At 33.4% G+C, this 24,716-nt stretch overlaps 1 protein-coding gene across 1 annotated transcript in view; it reads right to left on the reverse strand.

Moving 5' to 3' along the window:
- Positions 1-4,862: 4,862 nt before the first annotated feature.
- The window catches only part of LOC140694211 (heat shock transcription factor, Y-linked-like), a 145,033-nt gene continuing 125,179 nt past the window's right edge, over positions 4,863-24,716 (reverse strand). Inside the window, exon 3 of the mRNA XM_072957586.1 lies at positions 4,863-5,377. Within this exon, the coding sequence (XP_072813687.1) occupies positions 4,971-5,377 (407 nt within the window). The 3' untranslated portion in view covers positions 4,863-4,970. The remainder of the gene's footprint in view (positions 5,378-24,716) is intronic.

A 24,716-nucleotide genomic window follows, 5' to 3' on the forward strand; every position in this document is an offset into this window, starting at 1 on the left:
AGAAAGCAAACAAACAGAAAAGAGAAACATCTTTAACAAAAACAAAGAGGATGTATCACTGTCCCTGATTTTAAACTATAATACAAAGCTGCAGTATTAAAACGAATATGGTAGTGGCACAGAATATACAGAATAATGGAACACAACAGAATGCCTGAAAATGAAATCAGACAGTTATGATCATTAAGCCCATTACAAAAAATGAATATACAGTGGGGGAAATGTAACCACCGGCACATGAAACCGATCAACATCACTAAATATCAGAAAAATGCAAGTCCAAAACACAGTGAGATTTCATGTCACTCCTGGCAGAATGACTAATATCAAAAAGATAACAAGCATAACTGTTGGTTAGGATGTAAGAGAAACAACCCTGATGCACTGCTGGAGTAAATGCAAATATGTGATGCCACTGTGGAAAACAACATGGAGCTTTAAATAAAAATTAATAATGAAATATAATACAAAATATACATATCGTGATACTTATTCCAAGAAAATAAAAACACTAATTAGAAAAGATAAGTTCAACCCTATATTCACTGCAGCATTATCCTCAATAGACAGGATATAGAAGCAAATTAATTGCTCATCAATAGATGATGGATAAAGAAGATGTGTGTTTATAGTATATATATCTACCCATCTTAAGTACAGATTAATCTATATATATATACACACACACACAATTTATATATATATGCACTATATATATATATATATATATATATATATATATATATGCACACACACATAAAAATACAGTGGGTTATTACTCAGCTCTAAAAATAAGTTCTTGCCATTTGTAACAAAAGGGTTGGCCAAGAGGGTAATATGCTAAGTGAACTAAGTCAGAAATTGAATGACAAATGCTGAATGATTTTACTCATATTTGGAATTTAAAACAAATGAACTAACAACACAGAAAAGGAATTATAGATATAGAAAGAAACAGGTTGTTCACAAGAAGGAGGGAAATGGGGTGTGGAAAAGAAAATTTGAGGAAATTAAGAAAGAAAATTTTCCAGTTGCAAATTAAATGAGTCAGGGACAAGAAATGTACTCTATGGGGAATAGCCAATAACCATTAAATAACTTTAAATAGCAACATAAAATAACCAGATATATTCTGGTGATCTGTTTGAATTATATTGAAAACAGCAAACAGTATGTTGTGTAAGAGAAACTAACACAGTTTTATAGATTAAAGTACACTACAAAAACAAACAAACATACACATAAAAAAAATTAGATTTGTAGTTAACAGAGGCAGGGGTTGGGAAAGGAGGATTTGGTTAATGTACTCAAAACCTATAAACATCCAGCCATAAAATAATCGTGTTCCAGGGATGCGCCGTAGTAACATGAAAATTAAAATTAATACTGTTTTATGTTCTATATCAATGTTGTTAAGAGAGTAGACCATAATTTTTCTCATCACAATCAAAAGGCAAATTTAATTTCTTTACAACTTTATCTAAATGAGATAATGAATTCTCCCTAAAGTTGCTATGATATATATTTCATGATACTTGTAAATCAAATCACTATCCTGTGCACCTAAACTTGCACAATGTTTTAAGCCATTTATATCTCAATAAAAGTGGAAGAAAAAATGGAAAGTCAACGGTCACTTATTTCCATGTCATTTCTCATGATTCTTTTTGCATCAAGTAAACTTTAGTCATGATAAACTTATCCTAGGTAAAGATACTAATAAATAAATGATTCTAATAAATTATACATAAGGATACAAATAAAATTAGTGGTTTACCATGCCTTAAATTTTCTTCATGTTAACAACCCGCTGCTTCTGTAGGCAACAAAATTTCATTTCGTGAATTCATGTGAGATTAGGGAATGGATACAAATTTAAAACTGACTGTTCTTGCTGTGAGTGATAAAGTTCACTGTCTCAGACTGAAAGTCTCATTTCCACGAGAGCATCTGTAAAGAAATGAACATGTTAGGTTGCTAAAAATCTCAGAATGTTAAAATCTCAGAACTCCTACAATTCTTAACTGTTTTGCATTGGGAATGCAATACTGACAAGGACTTGATTTTGGATAACAATGTGCTGTTTTCTCATTGTTGCAATATGGGATGTGAGGATAATAACTGAGATCCACAACATACATTGTCGCTCAAGTGCTGGGCAAAGAATGTAAAGGTTCTGCATTTGTAGTACTGAGGACTGCTTTCAAAATGATGACTACGCTCACTCTAATCCAGGTAGTCCAAGTAAACAAAGGTTATTGCAATTTGAAGCTTAAAGGGAATAAATAAACAGTTCAGTCTCTATAAATTAGTCAAGGGGTGTTCAAAGACAAAATAATTTGTGTCAACAATGAGAATTAAAAGGAAAAAATTTGATAATAGCATAAATTAATAAGGAGACAGAGTCCTGTGCTGGGCTCTGGGTACTGGAGAATGTATTTGCCTCAGTCCCATTCAAGGGTTCAGTGTCTTGGCCCTAGCATCAGCTCGGGATTCAATAAACAGGTAACAATTAGTATACTGGGTGAAATATAATCTACCTCTCCATAATCAGAAGAAAATCTGGAGGCTCAATGAAACTATTAATTGACAGAAATTCTGCCAGATTCAGAATAATAATTTACTGATGATCTAACTAAGACAAACTTAGTTACTGCTTAACAATCCATCTTCACACACACATACAGTGGTAGACAGATTTGTAGTATTTAGTGGTAAGAGTTCTGTGGGCAGAGCTCAGAGGATAGATTTCAAACACCAGACAACATTTCTACTTTTGCCAATAGTCTAGCATTTCTGAGGTAGAAAATTATAGACGGAGAAACCAACAATATTCTTCCTTAGGATTTCTAATTTTAAAAGTAAACTGTAGCTTTTGACTTATCAGTATAGAACCTTATTAAGATGATCATGGTAAGACCCACTGTCTGATAAGAGAGGTGGAAAATAGCTGGTGAACCAGTCCATCTGAACCCCAGCCTTCTAATGTAAGCAACAACATAGCCACGATCAGAATTGTGCTGACAAATTTAAAAGCTTGATGATTCAGTTGTAGGAACAATCACTGCTGTCCAGACACAGATCTCCTGCTGCAAGTGGTCTCTTTTCTTCTCTTGGAAAAGGTCATATTGGTGGAATGCTGCAAGAGGTTACCCTGGCCCATTTGCCCTTTCTCCAGATAATCAAAGTCTTTCTTCAAAACTGGTGACATATTTTCAGGACTCAATGTTGCCATTCCAGTCTTATCAGTTAAAACTGACTGCATGATTATGAGCAGAAGCCTTAGACACCCTGACATTGCCTACAATTTTTCCAGCATTTCAGGGCATTTCACATTCTGTAAATTCTTCACTTTTTATGTAAAATTAATAAGAAATAGACAAATTATTCCATGAATATTTTATATTTCCTAATATCTGCAGAAAATTGGTACTCATGCAGTTGGACAAATTTTTAAATCCACCACCCTCGCCTCCTTCTACTCCACACATTTTAGATTGCAATTTGGTTACCTAATATGACCACCTCAACAAAGGGTCTAGTACCTCTTTGATACTTCCTGTGTGAATGTTAGAAGGGGCACAAATTATGTGGGGTGCATAAACCTACATTAAATGTTTGCATTAGCACTGTCTCTTCTGGGCAAAGCTCTGATTCTAAGAAGTAAATTAATTAGAGGTCAGTATAGTTATTAATATGATGAAGAGAATCAGCTATTTTCGGGTGGGTGGGTGATGAGGAGTCAGGAAAAAATCCATCAAATGAGAATGGAATGCTTTAGGCCTCAGGAGGCATGAATTAAGAAGAAAATAATACTTTGTCTCCTGTAGATTACCCCAAATTACTGTCTTGAGTGACTAGTCCATGGGCTATGGAAAGTTCTAATTTGTGGTGAAGAGTAAAGACCATAACGAAATATTGTGAAAACTATGAGAGATTTGTTGTTTCAGGAAAGTAGATTTTGCTTAAAGTCAACATGTATTTTTCATTCACTAAATACTAAAATGAATCCTGTGGCAAATGCTGTGATTTCTGTGCTGGTATCCCAGTTAGACAAGGAAAGGGGGATAGACAGAAAACTTCTGAAGAAGGTAGTTTCTGTGCTGAGACTGGGAAAGTCTAAGTAGGTAAAAAGAGGACATCCAAATTCCAAGGATTAGCTGGAGCAAGACTGGTGAGGTTGCAGCTAACATACTTGACAAGCGTTTGCCTGGATGTATCTCCAGTTACAGTGAAACATAAAGATATGCCAAGGTAGTCAGATGCCAGATTTATAAAGGAATGACTAAACAAAGTTCAGTTTGTGTGCGTAGAGTTGGAAAGGCGTTAAGAGCCACCCTGAGGATGTAAGCTTGTCTTTGGATGGAACATAAAAGCAAAATAAAGTATCGACTGAAAATATAGTGTAGACTCTTGAGGGTAGGAAATGAAAGCAACAATTGGAATGCTTTGAGAACAGAACAAAGAAGACAATAGATAAAATTTCTTCTCAAATTCAACCACATGCTGATTGTGCCAACTGAGACTACATCATGTGACATTTATGACTGCAGGGATGACATATTAGAGACCATGATCCCGGGGCTGGTTTCTGAATTTATCTCCTTCCACCCAATCCTAACTTAACACATTTAATACTTTCCAGGATTAACTAGAAACCACTTAGTACTTTTCCCTCTTTCCATGTTATAGTCTTCCTCCAAATTCTTCCATTTTCTCTTCTTCCTTACAAGAAATTTTTTAAATTAACTACCATATTGTTTCATTATATGATCATATCAATCAAGTATCTCTTTTTACCTTTAAATTGTAACTTAGTCTCCCATTTATCTCTTAACACTATTTAAAAAAAATAAGGTAAATAGAGGTAAACAACTATGTTTATTTTTCAAATAAGAAAATTGCAGGTATTTGTCCAACATCAATTTTAATCTTTGTTATCCTGCATAATCTGGTAGTCCTCTGGTAGATCAGCTGTGACTAAGATGACGTTCATAAACTGAAGATGTCTGATGAGTTGGCCTTGAAAGAGAGTTTGCTGATATATCAGTAATCAATGGCACTGGAAACCATGGGTTGCTCCCTGGTTGAAGTTTAGAAAAACGACCTTCATTGGCAGATATGTTGTGATATCTATCTGGAAAAATAGAAGGTTCCACCATCTGTCCAAAATAATTCCTCTGTATGGGATACAAGATGCTGTACTGAGAAGTAGAAGTTGTAGTTGTAATGAAGTTCACAACACGGCTATTTGCTTCAATGTAGCTGCTTTGAGAGTGCCCGTGGACAGTGGTCAACTGACTTAAAATAGCACGTTGTTTCACTGCAATTTGTTCTGGTGGTCTAAATGACATTGATGATGGAGGAGAAAAATCAACTCTGATCAGGGTAGTTGTATCAACAATTATGTGGCTGGTAGTGGGCTTTCTTATTAGAGGCATGTTTAAATTTACAGAAGGTAAAAATGTACTCTCTCCATTAGTGTCACCCACAAAATCAGAATTATGTTTATCCACATTACCCACTGCTTTATAGTGCTTCTTGTTGAAATCTTCAGCCAATGAAGACACCAGAGAGGCATTTTTAATCACAACTCTTCTTTTTATTCTCACTAAAAGCTGGGGACAGACTCGTTCAACATTTGGATTATGATAGAACTACAGCTACAACCAAAGTAGAAAGATTTCAGTAATAATTTAAACCGAAATACATCACTATTATAAGACTAACCTATAAAACCTGAGATTTCATGTTTAATATGCAAAGATAATATCATCAAAATATGAACATGGCTGACAATATTTTGAAGTTCCTTATTTGGAAAATACACATTTAAATAGTATAGTCATCAAATTTAAGAAACTAGCATTTGCAGTAATGGTGAATGCCACTTTTTAAAGCAGCATTAATACCTTTATTTAGATTTCTGGTAAAATTCATATTTGCAAGCAAAATTTCTTATAGTGTGAATACTTAAGTCACTGTCCTCATTTTTTAGAATAAATAAAGGATTTTAGCCTTAGTACTTTTATACAATTTTCAAAATCTAGCTTTACATTTATATTACCATATTGATGTACAAAATAAAATTTTATATATGAGTTACGAAGTGGTAACTAAAGTTTCTGAGTACCTTGCTTAAAACGGAGACTTCTTTTTCTTCTGCCAGAAAGTCTGCTAGAAATGCTGATCTTTGAAAATTCTGCCGCACTTTACTAAACCCATAAAGGTTAAGCTGCCTAAGTAAACTTCATTCTTCCAGTTTCAAATATTCTGAAAGGGGCCTTTCTTTCCAAAACTTCCTTCTTAAAGAAATCATCAATCACTATGGAAGTTCCATTATCATCCCTCCAGTTGGATTTATATTGGTCACTCCCAACCATTTTCCAGAGTTTTCTTCAAAATGTCAGAGAACGAAAATCATTATCTTCATCTGGTTCAGAGACACAATGTATGTAACATGGCCTTTTAATGAAGGATTCTTCAGACAAAGTCTAAAAAGCATTTTTTCAATCATAGACCTCATGTCCAAATCCCCAGAGAATGTTTGATAACACAATAGAGATCTACAGGAGTTTCCTTAACCAGTTGGTCCATCTTTATGAGACACCTCTTGAATTTCTGAAGAAACATGTGCCATTTCATATAACTTTTTCTACAGCTACTTTTCTAATCTGCATGATTTTGAGAACTGCAGCTTCAAATGCTGCTTTGGCAGGCCTGCACAGATAAACTGCTAGGCCATCAGAGTGGTTCTCAACCTGAGTAGCTGTGACATCACAAAACGACTGGTCTCCTAGCAAATCAAGGGTAACATTCAGCCAGTGTTTACTTCTCACTCATTCAGTTAAAATGAAACATATAAGACACTTATTTTTATAGAGTCATCTGCAAATATTATCTCCACAAAATCTTTTCATACAATTTAATATTGTTTATTAAATAAAACCAATCTCCTTCCTTTTGTACACAAATATATAACAGATTAGTGAACATAGTATAAATAATGCAGAAAATATATAAAATAATATTAAAGTTTAGGAATTTTAACTGAAGTTTGTCTAAAACCTGTACAGAAATGTTATAACTATTTCAATATCATTTGTAATTAAAGTGAAACATAATTTAATTTGGTATTGGAAGCAGGTATTTATCTGTGTACTTTAGAATATGTAGCTTTATATTCAAAACATGAGAAGAATTAATATGTGTTTATATGGTACATATATTAAAAAATGGTTAATATTTATGAAATAAAATATTAAAATATTCAATGCAATTTTAGAAATCCCAAAAGGGGAACTTTTGTTTTAAATTGTAATTCAGCTATAATGAAAAACAAAAGTAATTTAATATTCTACAATTATATTGCAAAAGAGACAATCTTATTGTAAATTTACAAATGTTTATTTTTGCCATTGTTTCACTCAGAGTTTTATCAACCCCTTGAAGTAATAAATTTTCTTGTCATCTTTATAATCCGTACTCTTGTGGCTTCTGCTAATTGTTCCAAAATGATGTTAGTGACTTATGCACAAGATCCTGGGTTCAATAAGCATTGCCTCCATTGAGGGGAAAACAAACAAACAATCAAAAAACAAAGATATAATCATATGTGTCGGTTGGGGTGGAAAAGACCAGGTAATTCATTTTAGGAAGCAATATGTTTCTCAGTCCTGAAACAGTTGGCAGTGTTATTATTATATGGCATTTTAAGGCAAGTGTCTTGTGCACTAATTGTAAATAATAGTTACGTTCTATATCAGAAAACTGTAGTAAATCCAGTTCTACCAAAAGTTATATTCTTTATTTAGAAATAAATTCCATTAAACATAAGCCAAGTTCAAAATGAGAGATAAAATTTTTAATAAATAAATGTACCCACAAGCTACAATGTAAATTTTTCATTCAGCATCTGTAAATCCCATTCTGAATAAATATTAGCAACCTGAATTCATGGCATAATATAAGCATTATAAACTGTAGTTAAGTTGCAATTAGTCTTGATTCATAAGTATTATTTAACATACACAAATTTACATATGTGATACCATCCTTTTAAAAAACAAAGAATTCAAATATAACAATCTCAAAATATATAGGAAAACTATTGACAGATCTGATCTTTACATTTTTTTAAAAATATTATTTAATTCGATCTAGATAGAATGTAACTAAGCAAATTAAAAGCCATATATGAAAAACCCATGACTTAAATCAAGTTCAATATTAACATACAGGAATGTTTTCCACTGGTCCACTAATAAGAAAAAGTAGCTCATTTTCACAAGTCCTAAATTACACTACTAGAAGTCCTAGGAAGAATTACTAGTCAAGAAAAATTATAAAATTCAATCAACTTGTAATAAAGAAGTGAAGTTTTTATAGATGACATTATTATGCATACATAGAAAACTCCATAGACTCTTCCAGTGACTGTTAGAAATAATGAAGAAACTTAGTAAACTTGCAGAATACAAAATCAATATACAAATATCCGTTGCATTTTTGTATAGTAACAAAACATTATCAGAAATAGAAATTAGGAAAACTATTGTGTGTAAATTTATACCAAAAATAATAAAATAGGAATAAATTTCAAAAGTGAAATAAAAGTTCTAAACAAATATCTATATATTACCGGTGCAAGAAATATAAGTAAACAAAATAAATAGAAAGATATTGTGTGCTCATGAATTGTATACAATGTGAGGAAATATTCTAATCAATCTTTTACCTGTTCATTCTCCCCAGCAGTAGTTATTTAGGAGAATGTCTTTTCTTAATTTTATACCCTTGCTTCCTTTTTCATGGGTTAATTGATCATAGGTGTGAGGGATTATATCTGGTTGCTCTATTCTCTTCTATTGATTGATATCTGTTTTTGAGCAAGTATCATTTTGCTTTAATTACTAAAGTTTTGTAGGACTGTTTAACATCAGAGAATTTTGCACCATTAGATTTAATACCCTTTTTCAGGATTATTTTGGCAACTCATGATATTTGTGGTTACATATAAATTTTAAAATTATTTGTTCAAATTATTGGAAAAATCTCATTGGTATTTTCACATGAATCACCCTAAATGTAGATTCCTTTGGGTAGCATGTTTGTTTCAAACACATTATTTCACATCATTAACATAAGAGATCATTTCATTTCTTTGGATCTGTTTTAATTTCCTTTATCAATGTTTTCTGTTTTTTAACGTAAAGGTTTTCACCATATTTGTTAACTTCATTTATATGTGTTCTTTACATATATATAAAATTGTATATATAATATTTGTATACTCGTTTCCTACACAAATACAGCAGGCATAAGGCAGTGGCAAGACAGATTCAAAGTCCTGAATGGAAGAAAGCTGTAATCTAAGATACTTTATCAAGCAAGGCTTTCTTTTAGAAGAAGGAGAGATAAATAACTTCCACACAAGCCAATACTTAAAGAATTTAGCAGGAGAAAAAGAAATAAAAAAGATCTACTATAAATAAAAAAGAAGCAGGATGCTATAGAAAAGAGGAAGTCATAATTAGAAAGGAAGTATATATAATGACTTACAACAGAATAAATATGATCTTGTAAAAGAAGAGATCAAAATTTTTAAGGGTCACAGAATGAAACAGGAAAATAAAGAGTGTTTTCTTCTTGTTTCTGTTCTCTGTTGTATGGATTTGAATTTGTATTCTTATCAGTTAAAATAAACAGATATATTATGGTTCAATATGCATACAAAACAAGGTAACCATAAGTCAAAAGCGTACAATGAAGTCACAAAGCCAAAAAGAATCCGAGATTATAAAAGAAATCTTATCAAGCCACAAAAACAAAAACAAATGAACAAAAAGAAAATATCAAATCAATTGGAGAATGAAGTTCAATATGGAAATAAACATGTCTATCAATAATTGTCACAAATGTTAATGGACTTAGTGCTTCAATCAAAAGATGTATATTGTCAGATGGGATAATACAACAAGACCCTACATTATGAAGCATAGAGGAGACCCAATATAGTAAGAGGAAAACACATGAATTGAAAGTCAGAAATTAGAAAAGTATATTCCATGCAAATGTAAATGACAAGAAAGCAGGACTAGCAGTACTGACTTCACACAAAGAGACTTTACAAAAAAGGCCATAGAGACAGATAAACAAGGACATGATATAATGATTAAAGGAGCAAATGAAAATGGGGATATTATACTCATTAAGTTATATGCACTCAGTATAGGAGCACCTAAATACATAAAGGAAACACTAATAGATAAAATAGAGAAATCCCTGGGAAGAGAAAAATGTAAGAGACTATAACTCCCCATTATCATCACTGGACTGGTCTTTCACACAGAAAATTAATAAGGGAACAAAGATACTAAAATACATAATAAAATAATTGGAGATGCTTGATATTTTCAAAACAGTTCTTCTCCCCAAACTGAATATATATTTTTTTCCTGTTCACAAGGAATATTTTCTATGAAAGATTACATACTCAGGCACTCAAGAAGCCTCAACAAATTTAATTAGAGAAAATTTATTTTAAGCATCTTTTCTGAGTATAATACCATGAAACTTGAAATCAATCACAGAAAACCAGGGAGAAAAAAATAACACCATCCAGATGAAAAAACATGGTTCCAAAACAAGGGGGTCAGGTGCTGAAGTAAAAGAAGAAATTAAAAAATATCTTGAGAAATATGACATACACTACACAAAGTCTATGGAATACTGTTAAAGCAGGCTTAAAAGTGAAGTTCATAGTGACAAGGCCATCCTCAAATTAGAAGAACAATTTCAAATATATAATCTAATGTTCTATGTAAACAAATCAGGAAAAGATTAACAAACAAAATCAAAAGTCAAAAGAAAGAGGGAAAAAATAAAGATCAAGGAAGAAATATTTGAAATAGAGTTTAAAAAATAGAAAATTCAATCAATCTCTTTTTGAAATAGTAAACAAAATTGAGAAATCTCTGGACAGACTCACCAACAAGAAAAGAGAGAGAACACAAATAATATTAGAAATGAAAAAGGAGAAACTACAAAGAGAACATCAAATTTACAAAATATCATAAGGGAATACAATGAGTAACTGTGTGGAAATAAACTGGATAACCAGGAAGAAATGGAGAAGTTTTTGGAAAGATTCAGCCCACAATATAGCATCAAGGAGAAGTTAGCCACTTGAACAGACAGATCACCATAAATGGAATAGAATTATCAATAAAATAAAAAAATCTCTGCAAACAAAATTCAAACCCAAATAGTTTCACTGGGGAATTTGACCAAACATACAAAGAAAAATCCATACCAGTCCTCCTCAAACTCTTCCAAAAGATTGATATGGAGAGAGTACTCCCAATCTCACACTGTTAGGCCAACATCAACCTGATACCAAAACCACACAAAGACACTACCCCAAAAAGAAAACTATAGGCCAATATCATTGATAAACATTGAAGTAAAAGTTCTTGAGAAATTATTAAACAGAATCCAAAATCATGTTAAAAAAGATCATGCACCATGGACAAGTTAGGTTCATCCCAGGAACACAAGAATGGTTGAACATATGCAAATAAATCAATCAATTGTGATACACCATATCAACAAAAGAGAAGACAAAACGATATGATCATCTCAGTAGATGCAGAAAAAGCATTTAATAAAATTTAAAACTTACTTGCAATGAAAGTTCTTATCACAGTGGGCATAGAGGGACCATATCTCAATATAATGAAAGCTATTTATAACAAACATATAGTCAGCCTAATACTCAATGGTGGAAAACTGGAACCCTTCCCACAAAAACCTGAGACAAGACAAGGAAGCCCATTCTCACAATTTCAAATCAATGTAGTCTTGGAATTCCTAGCCACAACGATCAGGCAAGAAAAAGAAATAAAAGTACTCAGACTGGAAAAGAAGATGTAAAATTGCCATGATATGCAGACATGACTGTATATATAGAAAACTGTAAAAATTTCACACAAAAATACTTAGGCTAAAAAAGGAACTGGGCAATGTAGCCAGAGTAATGTACAAAAACCAATTAAATTTCTTTACACAACCATTGAATCAACAGGAAAACAAAGTATAGAAACAACCCCTTTTATAAATGCACGAAAAATTACAAAATGCTTAAGAATAACTCTGACCAAGGAGGTGAATGACTTATACATGGAGAAAAAGAAAACATTGATTGATGAATTCAAGAAAGATTTAAGGAATTGAAAAGATACCCAATGGTCTCGTAGTGGAAGAAATAATATTGTTTAAATGGCCATACTACCCAAGGAAATCCACATACTTTATCTGAGTTCCTATCATATTATTCAAAACATTTCTTTTTAGGACTGAAACAAATGACCATATGATTTATATAGATACAATAAAGATCCATAATTTCCAAAACAAAATTGAAGACAAAGAAAGAGGCTGGAGGAATAACCTGCCTGATCTCCATACACTATGGCAGAGCTACAATAATCAAAACATCATGATATTGGTACAGAAACAGGCATATGGACCAATGGAACAGAAAAGGGAGCCTAGGAATAAATCTTCAGGCCTATGCTCAATTAATATTTTACAGAGTAGCCAAGAATATGACACAGAAAAGACCATCTCTTCACCAACTGTTGTTGGGAAAACTGAATAGCAGCATCAGACAAATGGAGTTAGAACACTCTTTCACTCCATACACAAGAATAAACTTAAAATTACTTGAAGAATTAAATGTAAGGCAATACACAGTAAATCTCCTAGAAGAAAACATACGCAAAACACTCTGAGATAATTCTCAGCAATGATCTCCTAGAACAGCCTACCCAGGTAATGTATGTAAGAGCAAAATTAATAAATAGGACCTAATTAAACTTATAATCTTTTGCACAGCAAAGGAAACCATAAACAAAGCAAAATGATACCCTACAGGATTAAAGAAAATATTTAGAAGTGATGTAACTGACAAAGGCTAAATTTCCAAATTATAAAGAGTTCATACAAACTAATAGTAATACCTAAAATAACAAGAAACCCAATCTGAAAATGGGCAGAAGCCCTTAACAAGCAATTCTCCATTAGAGACATACAAATGCCACAAAGATATTTGAAAAAAATTGCTCTCTATCATTATCAGTGAATGGCAATTCAATACTATAATGAAGTATCAACTCACAATAGTCACAATGGCCATCATTCAAAAGTCCACAGACAATAAATGCTGGGGAAGCTGTGGAGAAAGGGAACCCTCATACACTGTTGGTAGGAATGTAGTTTGGTGCAGTCACTGCGGAAAACAGGATGGGGATTCCTCTAAAGCATAAAAATAGACTTAAAATATGATCCAGCATTTCCACTTCTGGGTATATATCAAAGAGAACCCTAATTCCAAATGTCACCTGCACCCCAATGTACTTAGCAGTGCTATATACAACAACCACGACATGGAAGCTACATAATTGTTCATCAACATATAAAAGTATACAGAATTTAAGCCCTATTTACACAGTGGAATAATATTCTGCCTTAAAAAATATAAAACAATGACATTTGCAACAAAATGGATGTCCCCATAATGTGTCATTCTAATTGAACTAAGCCAGAAAGAGAGAGAAAAATAACACATGACATGATATATGCAGAAACTTAAAAAAAATTTGGATAAGAACACTATGATTTCATCTACAAAACTGAAACACACTTGCAGATCTGCTTAATAATATTATGGTTACTGCTGAAAGGGCTTGGAGAGGATATATTTGGGAGCTGTAGGGTTATAAATTGTATCCACTATATATAAAAATAGATTTTTTCAAAATGTCTTTTGTATGACACAGGGCATTATGTTTAATATTGTGAAGTATACTTTAATAGGCACACAAATATATCCATGAAGTGTTACACTGTGCTATACACCACAGATTGACACATTGTAAATGGCAGTACTTCAATGATAAATAAATGGATAAATAAGTAAATAAGTAAGTAAGTAAGTAAATAAATAAATAAATAAAATATTTAATATTTAAAAAATACAAAGATTCACACTACTTAAGTTTACACATCAAGAACCAAGGAGAAAACAGAAACACTAAAGAAAATTGAATGAATGAGAGTAAGGCAAATAACAAGAGAAACAATTGAAAAGATAAAAACAAACCTAAGTCTGTTTGTTTTAAACATAAATTGGACAAACGTTTAGGTTTTCTAAGAAAATAAAGACTCAAATAAAATTAGAAATAAAAGAGAAGATATTACCACTGATGTTGAAGAGATGCATAGCATCATAAGAAATTACCACTAGCCAACAATTTGAATGACCTTGAACAAAATACAAATTCCCAGAAACATATGTCTTCCAATACTGAATCAAGAAGAAATTAAATAGTTAAATTCAGCAGAAGTGTGTATGAGTAAATCAGTAATCCAAACCTCCCATACAAAAAAATATTTACAAGATAACTTTATTGGTGAATTATGTGATACATTTGAAGAAAATTTCTCACCAATGATTCCCCAAACCTTCCAAGAATTTGAAGGGGTTGAAAGTATCCAAACTTGTTTTATGATGCCAGCTTTATTTGCATAACAATGCTAGAAAGGACATTATATGCAAAATAAAGGGTATTAACCCTGATGTACAGTTGTGCCAAAATTCTCAACAAAACACAAGCAAAATGAATTCAACAACACATTTAACATATCATACACATAAATGAGTAAAGGGAATTATACCTGGGTTTAAGGATACTTCAAAATATTCAATTCAATAAAGGTGACATACCACACTAATAGAATGAGAAATAAAACTCACATAATCATCTCAATAGGTGCAGAAAAAGCATTGTATATAATGCAACATAATTTTAAGACACTGCCAAAAAATTAAATTAACCCTGTCAGTGGCACGATATCATATACACACAAACATTGTATGGAGAGAAGCGAAGAAGTTCTGTTTATTGATTCTAAGGAAAAGGGTTTATATAGGACATGCACAATGCCTCACATATCATCTAAGTTATAACAATGTTAATAATCTTAAGCTATATATGTTCACTTGCTCCCGCAGTAAGCACAGGATATTAAATGATCAAGGGTTGTTTTAAAGTTCATCATGGAATTTCATTAAGTAGGCCATTTCTTATCCAGCATGGATACGTGACATTTCTCACAGCTTGATTATCAGTTCAGCCCATGGGCTGATACTCTAGAGCCTTCAGACAGGGGCCTACAAACCCAAAATCCCTTGACAGAAAACTGGATGAAGAAAATTTGATGTTTATATGCAATGGAATTAATACTTTGCTTTCCTATCAACAGTGTCCACAGTGTTCCCTTTTCTCCACAATCTCACCAACATATATTTTTCTCTTTTTGATAAGAGCCTTCTGACAAGTGTGAGGTCTTGTCTCTTTTTTGGTTTATGACTTTCCTAATAATTTATATCTCTGAACAGATTTTCATGTGTCATTTATCCTACTGTATATTTTCTACAGAAAATTGATTCAGATATATGTATTCAGTTCCTATGAACTTTTTTAAATTGGATTGTTTGGTCTTTTTGTTGTTGTTGTGTCTAGTTTGCCATATAATTTGGATATTAACACTTGATTGGAAAATATCACTTGCAAATATATGCTCCTATTGTGTTGGTTGAGTTTTCATTTTATTGATCATTCCTTCTGCAGTGTAAATCTGTTTAGTCTGATACAATCATATTTTGTTAGATTTGCTTCTGCTTCCCTTGACAGAGGAGACATATGAAGAATCAAATTAAGTCAAGTGTACTTCTTGTGTTTTAATCTAGGATTCTTTGTTTTCAGGTTTTATGTTTTATGTGCCCAGGAGTGGGATTGCTGGGTCATATGTTAGGTCCATTTTTATTATTTAAAGGAAATTCCATACTGTCCCAAAGTGATTGCACCAATTTTCATTCCCACCAACAGCGTTTGAGTGTCCCTTTTTCTCTACAACCTCCACAGTCTTTATAATTTTTAGACATTTTGATGACAACCCTTCTCACTAGTGTGAGGTAAAACATTATTTTATTTTTGTCTTGCCTTTGTATAATGATTAGCTATGTGAGCATGTATTTATGTTCCTGTTTGTCATCTCTGTGACTTTTTTAGAGAATTGTCTTCTGCTCATTTTCTGGCTTAGTTGTTTGTAGATTTTTGAAAAGGAGTTGTATGAACTATATGTGTATTTTAGAAATTAGTCTCTTGTTGATTGCACTGTTTCCAAATATTTTCTCCCATTTGGAAGTTCATCTTTTCTTTCTGTTTATTTTGCAGTGTAGAAGCTTTTAAGATTAATTTGAACCTAATTGATTATTTTGCTTTTATTGTTTTCAGCTTGGGAGTGTGACATAGGAAATTTTACTACAATTTATCTATTGTTTTCCCTATGTTATTTTCCAGGAGTTTTATTGTGTCATGTATTAGATTCAGATATTTAAAACATTTTGAATTTGTATTTGTACAGTGTTTGGGAGTGTTCTAATTTCATTGATTTACATGTAGCTGTTTAGCTTTCTCAACATCACTTGCTGAAGACTGTCTTTTAGGCATTGTATATTCTTGTTTCCTTTGTCATAGTTTAGTTGACCATAGTTGTGATGTTTTATTTCTGTCTCAGTGTTCTGTTCCAGTGATATAGATGTTTACTTGTTTTCCAGTATTGTGCTGTTTTGATTACTGTATTTTGTAATATAGTCTGAGATCTGGGAGGGTTATGGGTTATGCATCCAACTTTGTTCTTTTTCCTGATTGTTTCTTTTGCAGTTCTGGTTCTTTTGCAGTTACTTACAAATCTTAGGACTGTTTCTATTTCTGTGAAAAATATCATGAAGTTCGATCTGAATCACTTTATATCTGTAGACATCTTTTGCAGTATGTATATTTTAACAATATTATTTCCTGTAAACTAAGAACTTGAAATTTTTTTCCATTTCTTTGCCTCATCATCAAATTTATTTATCAGTGAATTTTTGATTATATTAACTTGGTTTTTTCATAGTTTTTTCCTTTTTTTGATCTGATTTCATATGGATTTTTTAAAATTATGTAATATTTCATTGTTAGTGTAAAGAAATATGACAATTTTTGTATATTAATAATGAATCATGCAACTTTGTTAAATGTCTGTATTAGTTTTTGTTGTTCTGGTGTGGAGAATCTTAAGGGTTCTCTATATAGATTATCATCTCATCTAAAATAATAACAAATTTACTTCATTCAATCCAACTTAAATAAATTTTTTTCTACGCTGACTGCTGTTGCTAGGACTTCCCATACTGCGTTTAATAGAAATGATGTGAGTGGGCATCCTTGTCGTATTCCATAATTTGGCTTTCAGTTGTTCACTTTTGCATATTTTGTTGTCTGTCTTTAGTTATGTTGAGATATATTTCCTGAATCCTAGTTTGATAAGAGGTTTCTATTGTTGTAGTTGTTGTTGTTGTTGCTGCTGTTGTTGCTGTTCTAATGAATAAATGTTGAATTTTGTGAAATGCTTTTGATGGATTTATTGGGATAACCACATCATTTTCTCTTTTATTTTTATATTGTGGTGTATCAAACTGATTGATTTGTGTATGTTGACCTCTCTTGTGACACTTCAATGAATCCAAGTTGATCATGGTGCATGATTCATTTTTGATGTTGCTGGATTTAGTTTGTTAATTATATTTTGTAGAATATTTGCATCTAAATCAATCAAATGTATTGGCTTGAATTTGTCTTAGCCTGTACTTTCTTTATTGGCTTTGCTATCAGGTTGATGAAAGCTTCATAGAATTAATTTGGTAGTTTCCCACATCTTCACTATTTTTGAATAGTTTGAAGAGTATAAGTCCTGCTTTGTATTTCTGTTCAGTTCTCCACAGGAGCTGTTTATATCTGCACCAATGTTTAATGATTTTTTTAAATGCAGATTCTAACTTTCTTCTCGAAATCTGTTTGTTCAAATGATTTGTTTCTCCTTATCTCTGTCTCTTTCTAGACATTTGTCTATTTCTTCTAATTTGTCCAGTTAATTGGCATATAATTGTAGACATAATGAACAAATTTTTGGATAACTGAGGTAACAATCGTTATTTCTCTTCTTTTATTTCTGACTTTATTTCTTTGGAGCATCTTTCTTTTCTTCATGATGCACCTGGTTAAAGGTGTTTTGATTTTGCTTATCTTAAAAAGAAAACATAAAACAAAATCTTTGGTTTTACTAAAATTTTGAACAGTTTTTTTCCTCTATAATTTATATTTTCACCTGTAATATTTAGGATCATGTTTTTTATTGTTTTTTTCCTTTTTTTATTGCATTACAGTCATTAGACAAAGTTGTCTCCAATTCCAGCATAGAGCACAATTTTTCAGTTACAATGAATATATATACATTTGTTGTCACATTTTTTCTTCTGTGAGCTGCCGTAAGATCTTTTATATATTTCCCTGTCCTATACAGTACAATCCTGTTTATCTATTCTACAATTTTGGCCTCCCAGTCTATCTCTCCCCACACTCCACCACCTTGGCAACCAAAACATTGAATTCTATGACTGTGAGTCTATTTCTGTATTGAATTTGGGCTTTTTTTGTTTTGTTTTGTTTTGTTTTTAGATTCCACTGATGAGCCATCTTATATGATATTTTTCTTTCTCTTTCTGGCTTATTTCACTTAGACTGATTTTCTCCAGGAGCATCCATGTTGCTGAAAATGGTGTTATGTTGCCGTTTTATATGGCTGACAAGTATTCCATTGTATAAATATTCAACATCTTCTTTATCCAGTTAATGGTCGATGGACATTTAGGCTGTTTCCATGCCTTGACTATTGTAAATAGTGTTGGCTATGAACTGTGGGTTTCAAGTGCCATCCTGAATTAGGGTTCCTTCTGGATTAATGCCCAGGAGCAGGATTCCTGGGTCATATGGTAAGTCTATTCCTTGGCTTTTAAAGGATTTCCATCATGTTTTCCACAGTGGCTACACCAAACTGCATTGCCACCAGTAATGAAGGTTCCTTTTTCTCCACAGCCTCTCCAGCATTTTTCATTTGTGGATTTTTGAATGATGGCCATTCTGACTTGTGTGAGGTGATACCTCACTGTAGTTTTGAATTGCATTTCTCTGATCATCAGTGATATTGAACATTTTCTGATGTGTCTTTTGATCATTTGTATGTCTTCCTTGGAGAATCGCTTGTTTAGGTTTTCTGCCCATTTTTGGATTGTATTGATTATTTTTTTCTTATTCAGTTGGATGAGCTGGTTATATACTCTGAAGATCAAGCCTTTGTCGGTTTCAGATGAAAATTATTTTCCCATTCCATAGGTTGTCTTTTTGTTTCACTTCTAGTTTCTCTACTGTGCAGAAGCTTGTAAGTTTCATTATGTCTCATTTGTTTATTCTTACTTTTATTTCTTCTACAAGAAGATTTTCGAGACTTATGTCTGATAACATTTTGCCTATGTTTTCCTCAAGGAGGTTTATTATATCTTGTCTTATGTTTAAGTCTTTGATCCATTCTGAGTTTATTTTTGTGTATGGTGTTCTAGCTTCATCGGGAGTGTTCTAGCTTCATTGATTTACATGCTGCTGTCCAGTATTCCCAACACCATTTGCTGAAGAGTCTGTCTCAATTCCATTGTATTTTCTTGCCTCCTTTGTCGAAAATTAATTGACCAAAAGTTTGTTGATTCATTTCTGGGCTGTCTTTTCTGTTCCATTGGGTTATATGTTTGTTTTCCTACCAATGCAGTGCTGTCATGTTGACTGTAGCTCTATAGTATTATCTGAATCGTTTGTGTAAAGATATGCCACTGACTTTAAACCTTAATTTTGTAACCTGCTAACTTGCTGAATACTTGGATCAGCTGTAGTATTTTTTGTCTGGATCTTGCAGGGTTTTCTATATATAGTAACACATTATCTGCATATAGTGAGGCTTTTACCCCTTCCTTTCCAATTTTCATCCCTTTAAATTCACTCTCTTGTTTGATTGCTATGGCTAGGACTTCCAAGATTATATTGATTTGGAGTGGTGATAGTGTACATCCTTGTCTTGTCCCAGATTTTAGTTGGAAAATTTTGGCTTTATCACCATTGAGTACTATGTTGTCTGTAGGTTTGTTTTCTATAGATTTCATGATGCTTAAATATGTTCCCTCTATGCCCACTTTTGTGAGAGTTTTTATCATATGTTGGTGTTGAATTTTACCAAATGCTTTTCCTGCATTTATTGAGATGAGCATGTGGTTTTGATCTTTTCTCTTGTTTATGTGCTGTATTAAACTGATTGATCTGCATATGTTGAACCACCCCTGTGTCCCTGGCATCCCAACTTAGTCATGATGTATAATCTTTTATCTGTGTTGTTGTATTCCCTTTGCTACTATTTTGGTGAGGATTTTGGCGTCTGTGCTCATAAGTGATATTGGCCTATAATCCTCTTTGTTGGTAGTGTCTTTGCCTGGTTGTGGTATCAGGGTTATTGTGGCTTCATAGAATGACTTTGGGAGTATTCCATCCTTTTCAATCTTCAGGAAGACTTTGAGAAGTACTGGTATGAGTACTTCTTTGTATGTTTTGTATAATTTCACAATGAATCCATCCGGTCCTGGGCTGCTATTTTTAGGGAGACTTTTTATTGCTATTTTGATTTCATTTCTAGTGCTCTGCTTACTCAAGGGGTCAGTTTCTTCTTGATTCAGTCTTGGTGGACAGTATGTTTTCAGAAACTTGTCCATCTCCTCTAGGTTATCCAGTTAATGTCCATATACATTTTATAATATTTTCGTGTGGTATTCTGTATTTCTTTTTAATTTGTTGTAAATTCTCCATTCCCCTTTCTTATTTTGCTAATTTGTGCTCTCTCGCTTTTCTTTTATTTGAGTTTGGACAGAGGTTTGTTGATTTTACTTACTTTTTTGAAAAACCAGCTTTTGGATTCATTGAATTTTTCCCTATGTTGTTATTAATCTCTTTAATTTCTTTCCTCCCCATCATTTATAATTTCCATCCTTCTGCTGCCTTTTGGGGTTTTTTGTTCTTCTTTTTCTAGTTCATTCTGCTGGTGGGTTAAATTGTTTAATTGTGATTGTTCTTATTTTTTGAGGAAGGCCTGTATCACTGTAAACTCCCCTCTCAGCACTGCTTTTGCTGTGTCCCATAAAATTTGTGGTTTTGCTTTCATTTTCTTTGTATCAAAGTACTTTTTCATTTCAAATTTGATTTCTTCATTGAACCATTGGTTTTTTAATAAAATACTGCTTAATCTCCAAGTTTTCCTTTTTTTCTCCTTTGTTTCTCTGTTGCTGATTTCTAGCTTCATGGTATTGTGTTCAGTAAAGATGCTTGAGGTAATTTCTATCTTCTTAAAATTGTTGAGGTTTCTTTTGTGCCCAAGTACATCATGAAACCTGGAAACTATTCCATGTGCACTTCAGAAGAATGTATATCCTAATTTTTGTGGGGTACAATGCTCTGAAAATATCCACCAATAGCAATATTTCTATTGTATTATTTAGATTCTCTGTTGCCTAGTTTATTTTCTATCTCGGTGATCTCTCCAGTGATATTAATGCAGTGTTAAAATCTCCAAATGTGATTAGATTCCCATAACTATCCCACTTTATATCTGTTAGTAATTATTTTATGTACTTAGGTGCTGCTCTATTTGGTGCATATGTATTAACGAGTGTGTTATCCTCATCTTTTATCACTCATTGAATCATTATAGAATGTCCTTCCTTATCTTTCTTTATGGCCTTTCTTTTAAAGCCTATTTTGTCAGTAGTGGGTACTGCAACACCTGCTTTTTTTGCTTTTCCATTTGTATGGAATACCCTTTTCCATCGTTTCACTCTCAATCTATATGTGTTCTTCTCTCTGAAGTGGGTCTCTTGTATGCAGCATATTGAAGTTTCTTCCTTTTTTATCCAGCATGCCACTCTATTATTTTCGACTGGAACAATTAGTCCATTAACATTTGCATTAATTTATGATAGGTTTGATTTTATTGCCATTTTCACCTTATTTTTTCAGTTGATTTAGTATTTCCTCTTTGTTCCTTTCATCTTCATTTTATGGTCTGGTAATTTTCCTTTGTATTAACATGAATTATATTTAGCTTTACTGACTCCCTGAAAAGGATTGTCTTTTTCTTACCTCTTTTTATAAGTCTTTTAGACCATTATTATAACAGCTTTTATTAAACTGATAGTAACTTGATCTCAACCCATCCTACCATGAAAAAAAATTTTAAAATGAAAGACCAAAAAAAAAAATTCTCTGTTTTCCTGCCTCCCTCTCCCATTCTCAATGATTTGTTTGTCTTGTTTTAAAATTTTGTGTTTATTTTATTTGTAATTTATCACTTATCACCTTTCTAGCTGTGAGTTTCACATTTCTGTAGCATCCTGCTTCTTTTCTATTTAGAGAAGAATTTTCAATATTTCTTTTAGCATGGGTCTAGTGTTGCTAAACTCTTTTAGCTTTTTCTTCTCTGTGAAATAGTTTATGTCACCTTCTACCATAAAGGATAGACTTGCTGGTCAAAGTATCCTACGGTATATAATTTTTTTCATTCAGGACTTTGAATATAACTTGCCACTCCCTTGTGGCCTGCAGTATTTGTGTATTGAAATCAGCTGGGAGCCTTATGGGGATTCCCTTGTAACTCACTCTTTGCTCTGCTCTTATTGCCTTTAGGATTATTTCTTTATCCCTGACTCTGGCCGTCTTAATTATATGTCTTTATGTGGGTGCATTTGGGTTCTTCTTGTTTGGGACACTCTGAGTTTTCTGTACTTGGATATCTGATTCTTTCTTTAAGTGTGGGAAGTTCTCAGTCATGATTTCTTCAAACAACTTTGCAATCCCCTTTGATCTTTCCTCCCATTCTGGGACTTCTATCATGCCAAGATTGGCATGCTTTCTATTCTGGCATAGGTCCCTTATGCTTTTTTCATTTGTTTCTCATTGTTTCTCTTGTAGCTCTTCTGATTGGAAGCTTTCTATTGTCTTGTATTCAAAGTCAGTAATTCGTTCCTCTCTGTTATCTAGTCAGCTTTGCGATGCCTTTAGATCATTCCTCATTTCAGTTAACGAGTTTACCTATTCTACTTGGCTCTTCTTTATAGCTTCCATTGCATTTTTGACATATTTTATATCTCTAAACCCTCTCTCTTTTATTTGCTTCAGTATTTTGATCACTCCTTTTTTAAATTTTGATCTACTAAGATATCTTTGTCTATTTCACTGATCGCTCTTTCAGAGGATTTCTCCTGTTCTTTTAATTGGGAATGGTTTCTCTGCTCTTTCATCTTGCTCCTACCTCTCTGGCACTGTGGTTTCTGGTGTATCATTTATCTACTGTTGTCCTAAAGGAGTTTATCTACCTAATGCCTATGTAGTAATACAACTTAGAAAACACAATAGAGAGAGAGAGATAAAGAATTTTAAAGAAGGGAGAAATAAAGCTTTGCAGACATTGTTTAATGAATAATAGAATAGCAGGTTGAAGCCGAGCTTTGAAAAGTAAAAATAATAAAAATATTTTAAAAATTTCAAAGGGATGAAAATGGGAATAAATATAATTGCATAAAAAGTAGAAATTAGGAGGGTAATAGAAAATGGAACCGGTTAAAACAGATTAAAACAAGGTGGTCAGTGTCCTCCTGGAGACTGTGTACTTTAAATGTGAAATCTTTCTGTATTCATCATGTTTTGGAAGCTCAGCTTGCTGTTTCCAGATGCCCTCCATTGGAGCCCTCATGTGTGCTGCTCCCAGGGCATGTCAGCAAGCAGATCACTCCAACACCCAACACTGCTTCAGGTGCAGCTCTCTTTACCATGGGCTTCCTTGTCACTGCCCTACCTGATGCTACAGACAGATGTTGCAGACTGACCAGGCAGGTTTGGGCATCACGCCCTCTCCCAGCACCATGGTCAGGGGCAGCATTCCAGCCCAAAACATGGGGGCCACCCGCCCTCTATGTGTGCCGATCACAATGCTGTTCAGTGCCTCTGTACGCTCTGCCTCGGGTTTGCACATCGAGCGTGGGCTCAGGGAAGACTGTGGAACTGCCCTGTCCATGGTCTGGGCCAAAATCCAGCTCCTTGTTTTCTTGTCGGTCAAGTTCCCTGAGGAACCATTACAGTATTATCCTATGTGCCTCAGGTTGTATACAGGTCTCTATCTGGCCCTTGAGGCTGCTAAGTCCTTAGGTGTAGATGCAGTTTTTGCCCCCACTGCCACCTGGGTGCAAAGCACCAGAGGCTATGGTGGCTGGGTCTGAGCCCCAGCTCTCTTCACCTACAAACTTTCGAGGAATTTCAGAGATGGGGAATGCACCCTTCCCCCACTGTGCACATCTGCACTGTTGTTTTATGAAGAGACCAGGTTGTTCTGCCCTGTGCACCCACTGCCATGGCACAAAACCCTCTACATTCACCTGTGCTGCCACAGTGCAACCATCCCCATCAACCACCCAGCTCGGGCAGCATGGCCCTGTCCCCAGCTTCCTGCATCATTTGCTGGGTCTCACAGGGATCCTCTGTACCTGTTTATCTTAGTTCTGTCAGTCAACTTATACATTGTACAGTTCCAATCCTTGGAGGCGCCCCCTCCATCGTGCCGAACTCTCAGTTGGAGAGGGGAGACATAGTGAATGAGTACCTGTACTTATTTGCTGCTCCTTACCCAGG

This window comes from Vicugna pacos, unplaced genomic scaffold, assembly GCF_048564905.1.
Source record: "Vicugna pacos unplaced genomic scaffold, VicPac4 scaffold_20, whole genome shotgun sequence".
Classification (NCBI taxonomy): domain Eukaryota; kingdom Metazoa; phylum Chordata; class Mammalia; order Artiodactyla; family Camelidae; genus Vicugna; species Vicugna pacos.